The sequence below is a fragment of the Neodiprion lecontei genome, chromosome 2 (assembly GCF_021901455.1).
Source record: "Neodiprion lecontei isolate iyNeoLeco1 chromosome 2, iyNeoLeco1.1, whole genome shotgun sequence".
Classification (NCBI taxonomy): domain Eukaryota; kingdom Metazoa; phylum Arthropoda; class Insecta; order Hymenoptera; family Diprionidae; genus Neodiprion; species Neodiprion lecontei.
Genome location: NC_060261.1, coordinates 1,813,506 through 1,825,284, shown reverse-complemented (window position 1 = coordinate 1,825,284; position 11,779 = coordinate 1,813,506). Strand labels below are relative to the sequence as shown.

Genomic DNA, 11,779 nt, shown 5'->3' with positions numbered 1-11,779 from the left:
CATTCGGCAACAGAATAGAGTAGAATCTGCTTATACGTAATTTTATTCATATGGCACAGTACAATGATAGGTATCTGATAAAATTATTCTAGACATTCTAGATATTCTTAGAAATAACGTATAGGTAAATTATCATCAGTTTCGTCGTGAAACTGCTTTAAAAGACCGTTAAAAAAAAACGATATACAAGAAATACACCATAATATAAATTCACCCACTAGGCTGAAAGGGTTTCGAAATTCCAAACCATTTAACAGTAATCTCAAAAGATTGGAATCTACGAATTCGTTCCCACCTACTTGAGGCAGACATCAATATTTCGTAATAAAAAATTCGCGTATCCGTGTCACTTTGCACGTGTAATTTTTGAACAAATTTACTCAACGTTTCGCAGACGTGCGATCCAGCGCATCTTGTCGAACCGTCTCGCTCGCAGACTTGAATCCAACCATCGGCATCAAAAATCTTCGTCCAATAATTCGTCGTCGTCCTGACCGTAGTCGTCGTACTGATTCTTGAGATCATCCCTAAGCTCGGAGGTCTGGGAACAGCCCTCGCACCTCGACTCGTTGATACCGTAATTGATGCAGGTGTCGCCGACGCATTCGCAGCACCCATCGTGGAACCATCTGTAACTGGTTGCCCCCATGCTCTGACAGGATGCCTTGCACTTGTGCCAGGAGTTGCACTGAGCCATGAACGCGACGGTGCAATTCAAGGTCACCACGTTCGTCTTGATGGGCTGGACCTCCTGCTCAACGGTTTCTGCAAAGACAAAGAGAAAACAAAGAAAAATAATTTAAAGAGTTGGCGAGTACAACAGCCTTCGGAACTTTTCGTCGAGGAATAAGAAAATCCTTGGGGCAAAGAGATACAATGACTCACGCATGTGATAGTCTTCCTTTTCGTTCTTCGGATTGTAAGTAGAGATATCGAAGTCGACGGGAAAGGTGAAGGTCAGCCATCGTCTAAGGGTATCCGTCTCGGACGTTAAAGCCTGGAAAAGTCCAGGTACCGGTTCGGCGAATTCTTCAACATGGGACTTTGCGCTTAGTGGATTTACGGTGATATTCGGCTTTGGACAAAGGTCTGAAACACAGAGGGGAAAATGCCTCGCAGGTATAAATAACTAAAACGTCAGAGAAAATAAGCATATATATCCGCACTTTCGACCCTCTTACTTTCCGTAAATGATCGTACTCACCGACGCAAGAACAGCACTCGTCGTAGAGATAGCTGAGGCAGCTGAAACACTCCTTGCAGCAGGTGCAGGTCACCAGGTCACACTTGCAGCTCTGGGTCAGCATACACTTGCTGACAACGCTGGCGCAGATCGCCTCGTTACAGGCCAACGATGTTTTCACCGAGTTTTGAAGGACCAGAAGGAACAGGATCGTCGACAAACCCCAGCCCAGCATAACGGGCTTCCACCACTGCCCCATCATCGTTCCTGGAAGAAAATCGGCTTCCTCTTAACGAAAATCGGATACCCTGGATCACGCGGATTGGAACGATCGAAGGTCCAGTAACGGACACGTCAGAGGCGCGATATTGCCGGTTGCACAACAAATATCTATAACTGCATCGAATGGTCGCGCCGCGTTACAGAGATGAGATTTCTTTCGATTACGGCTGTGGTGTCCGCGTCGAAAGGTCCGTCCATGCACGTACACATCAAGCCATTTCTTAGCATGTGAGCGAGGCTGGTGGACACTCGACGTACACGTGTACCTGGTCGAGTGGATGTATGTTTGTCAGCATCGGGCATGGAGAGACAGGCCAGTAGCGAGAGAGCCCCGCCTTGATCTCAACTCGTTATATGCCCCGAGGCGGTATAATAACTCGCATATACATACGTATATAAACCCTGGACGAGCGCCATTGCGGGGAATAGAATATTTTCACCAAGAGCAAGTCAAACCGTTCCCCGTTTCACATGCGTCGTGAAACCGCGTCGCGTTCGCGTTGACTATAAAATCCAAATCAATCCCGATATTGCAACGGGGCGAACCGGATATCTTTAATTCCGGTCATTTCGCCGATGTATGAAAACACAGGCTCCCGCATAGCTGGGAATAGATTTTGCTGAAGCGCGAGGGTCGGTGCATTTATATCCATCCGTAATTCGTTATCCGGAATCGTTTGCGAAAGCTCCGCGCACCGTGGAACACATTTATGCACCACGACGCTAAGCACGGACACCTGGAGAATACGTAAAACCAGTCAAGCACCTCACGCAGCCTTTTCCTCGATTCTTCCAGCTCGTCTCATCTCGCGGATTGGTCATTCAAAGTTCAAACGGTCAAGTGCGCAATTCGGACGGTGAAACGCGCGGCTGAGACGCAGAAGAGCCAAATTTAACGGGCAACGCGTATCTTTTACTCACCGTTTTAACGTCGACGGATATCGAGTTGCGGGAAGGCGCGGATCACTTTTTAAACTCGCACTTATCACCTAGCGTCATAACACTGCGCGGTGGCGGTTTCGGAGCCTCCGATGTCAGGCGAATGATCGCCGATTTTTTTTTAACTCATGCAACTCGCGTTGCGGGTAAAACGCGTTCGTCTATCGAGATGCGGATTAAACGCGTAAAAGACGGACGCGATACGCGGCAGTTCGAACGTTCAGTCCTCGCGGGCAGTAGAGACTCTGTCTGGTGTGTCTCTCGGTGGCTCCCACGAACTCCGTTCGAGACTGGTTCTCCCTTTTTTCAGCCTTTTTGTCTTACCTGCGGCCCCCCAGGAGCGGCTGCGTGTCCGTTCTGAGTTTCGAACTGCCGCCAGGTCGTCGGGGGGACAACGACGCTCCTCTCTCTCTCTCTCCACCTCGGTATTCTCTCTCTTTCTCTTCCCCTCGAGTCGCGAGAGACGCGATATGCTCTCCCAGGGCCGCTTGTAGCGCCACGGCGCCACGGGAGGATCCGATCCAATTTTTTTGCGAAAGTATGAAAGAACTCTTGACTATCGTCACCGCTGATTTCCAACTTGTTTCAACTTTCAAAGCCCGTCTTACACGTTCGTTAGAGTATGATTAACCGGGATGACGACTGGATCCTATCGTCGAAATGAAAACCTCTTTCACAAAACTTTAAAATGTTCAAATTTACGTTATCTACGTGATGTATGCGGTATCATCCACATCAACGCGCGGTCCATTTCGGATGCAGGCTACTTAGCCGTCGTCAAATAGATACAACGTCGAGACAGACGTCTGACGTCTCATTTACCTCCCACTGCAATGAACCATCATTAAACTGCTTCCGCCGACAAGTGGCTCGCTTCTTTACTCTGGTTTTAACACTTTTTCACACCCAACTTGAAGACAATTTTCAAACGTAAGCCAAGTCCGATCAAATTGTCTAATTCGAATCATGCTATTGGAATTTAGCCGACAGACGACTGCCACATTTTTTCACAATCACTCAGACCTGACGTGAACTCGGGAAAATGTGGTCGAAATTTCGGGAGAAGGCGAAAGACCTAGAGAGAGAGAGAGAGAGAGAGAAAAGGATTCGGGGAACTAGAAATGGGGCTGTTAGAACTTGGGCCAATTAGACGAAGGAGACACTTGTCGAAGGCGGTGTTGTTTGAAGGTAGAACACAGGCCCGACATAGGTCTGACATCAGGAGGCACGGGGGTACCTTACAGGTATAAAAATCGCTTCCTCTCCTAATGACTATCTGCGTGGAATTTCAGCCTACGTTGTCCTTAAGGAGGTCTTGCCGGGAGGTCTGTTGCCTCTGGAATCGGGACGTCCCTGGTGCGGCATAGGAGTCATAAATTCATGCGTATATTCCTACGCCGTGAAATCCACAGCTAGCGATTCCACTTATTATTATTATTGTTGTTGTTGTTATTATTTTTACCATCATCATCATATTTCAGCCTTTCCTCCTCTCTGCTCATCTCATATTACCACAATTTGCATTTAAATCCGTCAACGTTAACGCAGAGTAGAATTTTTCCACGGATCGAAAATAGTTTCTTTCGTATCAAACAATCGATGATCGTGTTAAATCCATTATGTAATTTTCACATTATTTTATACCTGTTATTTCTAACATTTTTCTAACGAATAATCTCGTTCAATTTTTTGTTCAGTTAATACTTACAAGGAGAGTATGAGACCTACTGATCAGGCATTCTGATGTGTAAATCCATTCATTGGATCGATTTTCGTCCAGGTTTGTTTGATTGAATTCAAATTGATTATTATAAATCAGTAGTTAAATGAGAGGAATACTTTATTAAACGAAACTTAGTGTATATTTTGGCCTGAAATGTGAGCTTCTATTATCCTGTGTTAAAGTATCGATAACAGGTTCTTATAGGATCAAGAGTAAACGGATATATTATTATTTCATAGTACAATAAAGTGTGAAGTGTAAATTTTTGACAGCCTAATGAATCGTGAATCGAGCGAAGAAAGGCCCAATAGGAGGAACTGCACGTCAAAAACTCAATATTTTGGCCCAAGAAACACTCCTAGAAGTTTCAGCAGAATCTGAGATCAGGAGTTTAGAGATCTGATATTCTCTTGGTTAGTACTCACAGTCATCATACTCACTGCTGGGTAAAATCCTTCAATAGATCCGTTTAAAATGAAAAATGGAAAATGCTTTCAGAAACATAATTTGAATGGATAAATGTAAATGGTTGCTTTGAGAACATGTAAATTTTAAATGCAAGGTGCCATTTAAGTTTTAAATACTTATTTCAAACGAAACCTGTACAAATATTACTCAGCTGTGACTATGCTCGGTTTACGCATGCACTTACTGCAGAAGCACTCACTGTTGCGAGATACGCCCGATTATAGGCAACACAACATACTTTACTGCTGTGCTGAAGAAAATTGTGCAGGTACAGTGTAATCAGCTCGATTATGACACTAATGTTCTATAATCTATAAGTCACGATTATTGCAATAAATGCTTAAACCTATACATCAATGCAACAGATAGTATAGGAAGAATGAGAAAATCGGCATGTAGGCATGTTGAGAAGTTGAAGTCACATCTTCGCTAGACAGGAGATTCCAATTCCGGTTTCTGTAAAATTAATCACAGGCGCTTTGCAAAGTATCAAACAGCCGCAAGGGTTTGTCTGTTAATCTGTTTGTACAAATATTCAGAATATTCTCAACAACAGATCGCCAGAGAAGTTCAATTCTTCAAAAATGAATTAATTTTATCTCCTTCATAACAATTAATATTTCGAATAATAATTCGAGTAGGATCGAGAGGGTTCGATATTTTATCAATGGGCGATACCGGAACGACGGATTCCGGAATGAACCAGATTTCTCAATCGGAACGTCGGATTGCGGCGAGTCGTGGTCACGTGACGGTGCAGAGATATTTATGATGGTGGGGGTAGCGTATCTTACGCGTGACGTGTGCGCGTATCTACAGTTTTACTCTTCTACAGTTTCTCCTACTCGCTCACTCGCGTAGGTCCGTTCGCTTCTGTTCCGCGCTCGCCGAATGGCTGTGTCAAAATACACGTCACAAGTTCGTTGATGCGAGTTCACAGTGCTTCTGAAAGTGATGTGGGATATTCTGTGACTGAATTCAATTTGTATAAAAATATAAGAAATTCAAAGAAAGGTGAGTTTTTTTTGGCGCTTCCATGCAGTGCGCATTGCTATCTAACCTAACCTGCTAATCCTAACCTATGCTGTCTAGAAAGTGGAAATACGCGGACAGATTCTGATCCTCATTTGCGTTTCCCCGAATATAACAACAGTCAATAATCTGTTTGTTCAATCGCTTTGAAGATTACTTTAGAAATTCTGAGATATCGTTAATCGTTGACGTCAAAGTCCGTATCCCAGTTTTGTCTCGGTTAGCGTAACTAGTTATCCCCGCCTTTCTCTTTTTCAGTAAACTGCGACGACTTTCACACTGTTATTTGCGATATCTGATCGGAATTCAGATCGCGTTAATTCATAATCAGGAGAAAATCGTTCGGGACTCTGGAATCTCGGCGTCATCGTCTTGAAAAAAAGTTAACCGTGATTTTTCCGAGGTGTTTCGTATTGCGCGCCGCCTACTCGAATTCGCTTACGTGGTGCTAAGCCATCAATTTATCGGTATTTTGCTTGCGTTGATTTACGAGGATGAAGGTAGCAACGTTACTGTAACGATGCATGTTGAGGAAAAATCGTTACTTCCCGCAACAAATAAAATACAATCATATTTCTCACATTTGGCCAACTCCTTGAAAGTCGTTCTAAAATTGCTGAATAATAATTTTTTCACTCATGTTTCGTTACATTATCGTTACCAACTTCGGCCTGATGTTGACTTCGGAAAACTTATCTGCTCGTCAATCTCGGACTCGGACTGCAGACAGCTTTCACGATAAATCGACAAAGATTTCATCGTAAAAATATTCGTTGATATACCACTGATAAAATCAATTTTTATCAGTCACAAACCAACTTTCTACTTCATTTCCGATGATCGTAGAAACAGAATCACTCCAACATCCTCTTATCGCCGTTGATAATTATCACGTCATTGCAATAACTGAGATAAATAATGCGACTACTGTGAAAGATAAATAAAAATCTGAGGAAACAAAAATGTATTTCAATGCTTCTTACTATCAGAGGCTCAAGGTCGCTGCCAGAATTTCGTTTATAGCTATAGCGCATTGTACATCATTTTAAATCACTCTCTTTATGACCAATTGCGACAATTTACATGCAATGAATGCTCGATCTATGTCGCAACCCGTTGCTCGGTGATTGATCATAATTTTCAACGATCATTCACTCAGTTGCATGTTTGTGTCTTCTTTGAGCTTTTATCGTATTCAAACAGTGGTGACTCAACGGGTGTTTTTCTTTTCTCGCAATTCCTTGATAATTGCCTCGGGAAATCCCGCAATTACAGTGTCAATACTGTTCTTTTAATTAAATAGCTAGTTTTTTTAATTAAATATTCAATATTTTACAGCTCTGTAAATCCTTCTACAAACTTCATTAAGTTGTGGTTAAAAAGCATGAAAATTTTCAGAGTCTAGCCATGCGCGCTCTTTTGGTACTGGGCCTAGGGCTGCTGATCGTGCAGACGGCAGTTGCGCCTCCTGTTACGAAGAACAAGAATGCCAGCGAGGAAGCAGCTAAGGATAAGGAAGAAACTGAAGCTGCAGATTCGGCAGATTTGGTAAATATTTTCTTGTACAATGTATCTGAATCTTGCAGATATATATGAATGAAATCATACCGATATCGATCGTATCTCGCATGGACAGATATCTAATCTAGTTCAATCACGGGAACGAAAAATCTATTTTTGTCTGTAAATTGCCCTCATTGTGATAAATGCGCTGATTATGAGTGTTCACAACAATAAGCGACATATTAATTTATCTTGTCATTTTTTATCTTTGAAATTACCGGCAATTGTGAAATGCACCGATAGGGGCAAAAAGAATTATTTGAAAGATCTAAACTATTTGAAACATTGCAATCTCGCTCTTAATTCTGTTTCTTATCTAACAGTAGTAAACAGTGAGACTACATGCGATGGTGAGTTCTAGGAATTTTTTATCTCGGGCCTGAAGTTGAAACTTCAACAAATTGTTTTTGTCATATAATCGCTGAGAATCTGTGTAAAATATGGTGGATAACAAGAAAGAAAGCTACTTGCCAACTTCCAGTTCACTTGAAGTGGAAACTGACAAGATTCCACGAGTGAAAGTGCAGAAAACAATGAATGCTAACACACGAGCAAGAAATAATTTGTGTAATTTGACCATAGGAGGATGTGATGGAGTATCACAGATACCTGACGGAGGTCGTTCAGGCATTGGAGAGCGATCCAGAGTTCCGGCAGAAGCTCGAGAAGGCGAAGGAAATTGATATTCGGGTAAGTGAATTGCATTTATTATTATTCAAGTGTTTCCGCTTGTCTGCAGAATTTTCACAATGTATTGTCACAATATTTCAGAGCGGAAAAATTGCCCATGAACTTGAGTTCGTCAATCATCAGGTCAGAACAAAACTCGACGAACTGAAACGCCAAGAGCTCGAGAGGCTCAGGCATCTGGCCATAAAAGAATATCAGATTGAGAATGGACTCGATCCCGACCATCTCAAAATCGCCGAGCATCTCGATCACTCGAATCCACACACATTTGAGATAGATGATCTGAAGAAATTGATCGCCAAGGTAGCCAAGTTTCTGTAATATTGATTAAGCCCAGATATTGATTCGAATGATTTATGAATTGATGAAAATATTCATTTACGCAGGATAAAAAATCGAGAGTAATTTATGCATCAAATTGAGTTCTCATTTTTTTTAGACCTCGCAAGACTTAGCCGAGGCGGATCGTAAGAGAAAAGAAGAATTTAAAGAATACGAGATGCAAAAGAAGTTTGAGCAAGAGATAAAGATGAAGGGTAATACTGGTAACTAGCTTTGTTTAGTAAGCAACACTTTTGTATTAGCTTTTGTTTTCGTTCGTTTGCATTTCTTGTAGAGCCACGCATGATGTAAAGCGTGCCCTGTGTAGATTTCTGTCCTTCGTGTTACGCGCATGCTAGTATCTCGCTGGAATTTATTGAAACGCTCCTCGATTCACCATAAGTAATTTTCCCTGCAGGCATGGATGAAGATCAAAGGAAGAAATACGAAGCTGAGCTTCACTCCCAGGAGGAAAAGCATAAGAAGCACCAACCGGTTAGTACGATACACTTTATCCTTCATGTTAATTTATCGTTTATTTGATTTATCTACACCTCGCAATTTTTGCACTTCACCTTTTGATCCTTGCAGTTGCATCACCCTGGTAGCAAACCGCAGCTGGAGGAGGTATGGGAAAAACAGGACCACATGGAAAACCAGGATTTCGATCCCAGGACGTTTTTCTACCTCCATGGTGGGTATTTTACATTGCACGAATGTCTGGCAAGCGGTAAAGATCGCGTAACGAGCGTAGAAATTTGTTTACAGATCTCGATGGCAATGGCGTCTGGGATCAGAATGAAGTTAAGGCTCTTTTCTTGAAAGAACTTGACAAAATGTATGCCGAAGGTGCTCCTGAAGACGATTTGAGAGAACGCGCGGAGGAAATGGAACGGATGCGAGAACACGTTTTCAACGAAGCTGATCTTAACAAAGATGGATTGATAAGGTAAATCAACGGTTTCATTTTTTCTTTCTCCAGCCTATTGTCAGTTATTGAGATATTTGGATGAATTCACCTCCGTTTCAGCTATAACGAATTCGTTGAGCAAACAAAGAAGCCCGATTTCCAGCAGGATGCAGGATGGCAGGGTCTGGACGAGCAGCAAATATTTTCACAGCAGGAATACGAGGAATTTGAGAGGCGTAGACAGGAAGACATACAGAAGTTAATTGCAAAGGGAATAGTAAGTTGTCATCCTCCGTGTCACCAATCACTGATCACAGAAATCAAGTTTGCGCCTCTAGTAGATTGATTAAAATGCATTTTAGAACTTGTTTTCCCTGTGTATAATTTGCACTAAAGTAGATACGTATAAAATTCGAGTCACTGGGTACGTTTCGTGCCCTGGGATTGTCGGTTATTTGGAATTATTATCAAGAAATATTGTGTGCGTTCATGGGCGAAAGAGTATTGCTGTATTTGCGAATCAGATCGCTGCAGTCTCTATATTTGGACGCCTTATAATGAAGCTAGTGTTCACGTTAATGCAATCATATGCAGTCGATGCAAAAAGAATTTCCAACCACCTCTGAAAAGTGTAGAATGGAATTCGATTTAGTCTCTTTTACTATCCAGCCTTTGATTTGTAGTGTGAAGTTTCGTTACTACGAATTGAGTTGATTTTTCAGAATGCATATAAAAAGAGCAAAAAGCGTGAAAAAAAAGCGGCATGCAAGTTGTTAGTGAAGTTTCCGTGTGATATCCTTTTTTTTCCCTTATTTGATCACGCTTGTCGCTTTGATTTAGTTTGATCCAGCTCGACTGTTATCTTATCGGTTTTTATTTTCCTCCTTTTATCCGCGTCACTACGATGCACTGTGTTTTGTGTATGTAATTAATTAACAAGCGTTTTGCACTTTTCCTTCTTTTTTTTTTTTATACGTTGTTAACGTTGCTAGCTACCCCCGCATCCGGATAGTTATCCCCCTGGACATCCTGAACAGGTGAGTCAATTGACAACAAAAAAAAAAGAAGATCTATGCATGAATTAGAACTTCCGAGATGATGTACGACGTGACAATTCAGACGGAGCAAAAATTTTTTTGATGAAGGAACTTGCGTATATGCAGCCGATTCTCAAGTTAATAGAGAAAATGTATTTGTTCTACGTACTTCCTCTCCTTAGTTCGAAATGCACGATTTTGAAACAATTAAAATTCGAATAATAATACAAAATAACACGTCATTATATTTTCGCCAGTTCCCACCACAGTACGGCCATGTTCCGGTACATCAAGGAGGTCCGGATCAGGGATTCATCGATCCACTGGGTGCCAGAGTCGGGCATCCCAACGAAATTCCACAGGGTCACCAATTCCAGGGCCAACATGTGCCCCAACAACAGTTCCAGGGACAAGTACCACAGCAACAATTCCACGGACAAGTGCCGCAGCAACAGTTCCAAGGACATCAGGTGCCGCAGCAACAGTTCCAAGGACATCCAGTGCCGCAGCAACAGTTCCAGGGCCAACAAGTACCCCAGCAGCAATTCCAAGGACAAGTGCCACAACAACAATTCCAAGGGCAACAAATTCCTCAACAACAGCAGCAGCATGTCCAACAAGTTCAAGGAGGAATTCAGCAGCAGCAACAACAACAGCAACAACAACAACAGCAACAACAGCAACAACAACAACAGCAACAGCAACAACAGCAGCAGCAGCAAGTGGTACAAAACGTGGTTCCGGCAGGAGGAAATCAGCAGGTTCATAATACCGGTAACACAGCAGCAGGAAATTTGGTAAACAATCAACAACAGACCAACATAGCGCAGAAACAAGTAAACAACAATGAAGCTGTTCAGCAACCAGTGGCAGCAATCTTGGTTGAGAATAGCCAAAAAATAGTACCGAATGCAGTAAACGCTCATTCACAATCGGGGTGAAACTGAAAAATAATAAGAAGGTCAATCAGATTATAGTAGAGGATGGAACGGATATTTTGTAATTGGAAGTATAATTATAGTCAATTAATTTTACGCATTTTAACATGTGCAAAATTGATTGATGAAAATTCAGCGATTCGATGGAGGGGAAAAATAATTTACCGCTAAAATCAATACGTTTTATACAACTGCAACTATGAACGATGGATTTGACAAGGAATTAATTATACATTGTAGTTTGTAAACCTTTGATCGCGTCAAGCGATTGTATTGTTACGTGACATTATACTATAATACAATATACATATATATTTAACAACGTTTCCTAATCTTCCGCATTTCAGTGCAAACACTCAAGAGATACATTTCATTTCGCAGTATTAATCCACCGCTCGCATTTGTTTGCTAACACTTACTACTGTTATCAATTTTTTTTTTTTCCCACAATTACGATGATTTTTACGACGACGATGACTGTTTGCTATCGCGGTTTTGCGATTACGTTTCTATTGTCATTCGATGTGTGATTTTTTTCTAATCGATTGATCTAACCGACACGCTTATGATCCCTCCATACCTGATACGATTCGTTGATTTATGATGATTGTGTAAAATTTTGAATGGAAAAATAAAAAGAAAACGTACTTCGAATCCCACTTGTAACAACGGTAACCCCTTGATCAATTCATT

At 41.8% G+C, this 11,779-nt stretch overlaps 2 protein-coding genes across 5 annotated transcripts; one reads left to right on the top strand and one right to left on the bottom strand.

Annotated features, from left to right (window-relative positions):
- Positions 1-25: 25 nt before the first annotated feature.
- On the bottom strand, positions 26-2,798 carry LOC107222317 (twisted gastrulation protein homolog 1-A). 2 transcript variants are annotated; one of them, XM_015661627.2, is made up of 4 exons: positions 2,729-2,798; positions 1,205-1,450; positions 886-1,089; positions 26-765 (listed from the first exon to the last, which is right to left on the bottom strand). In XM_015661627.2, the coding sequence occupies exons 2-4, from the start codon at positions 1,443-1,445 to the stop codon at positions 458-460; spliced, it is 753 nt and encodes a 250-aa protein (XP_015517113.1). In that variant the 5' UTR covers positions 1,446-1,450; positions 2,729-2,798; the 3' UTR covers positions 26-457. The 2 variants fall into 2 exon arrangements, with proteins under 2 accessions (XP_015517113.1, XP_015517112.1); XM_015661626.2 differs by lacking the exon at positions 2,729-2,798 and adding an exon at positions 2,387-2,696.
- Positions 2,799-5,430: 2,632 nt separating this feature from the next.
- Positions 5,431-11,740, top strand: LOC107222304 (nucleobindin-2). 3 transcript variants are annotated; one of them, XM_015661602.2, is made up of 11 exons: positions 5,431-5,609; positions 7,026-7,175; positions 7,773-7,880; positions 7,962-8,183; positions 8,320-8,416; positions 8,620-8,696; positions 8,793-8,895; positions 8,970-9,150; positions 9,232-9,388; positions 10,104-10,148; positions 10,406-11,740. In XM_015661602.2, exons 2-11 carry the CDS (start codon positions 7,035-7,037, stop codon positions 11,087-11,089), a joined length of 1,815 nt encoding a protein of 604 aa, XP_015517088.1. In that variant the 5' UTR covers positions 5,431-5,609; positions 7,026-7,034; the 3' UTR covers positions 11,090-11,740. The 3 variants fall into 3 exon arrangements, with proteins under 3 accessions (XP_015517088.1, XP_015517087.1, XP_015517090.1); XM_015661601.2 differs by having other exon boundaries at positions 8,320-8,425; XM_015661604.2 differs by lacking the exon at positions 10,104-10,148 and having other exon boundaries at positions 8,320-8,425.
- Positions 11,741-11,779: the final 39 nt, after the last annotated feature.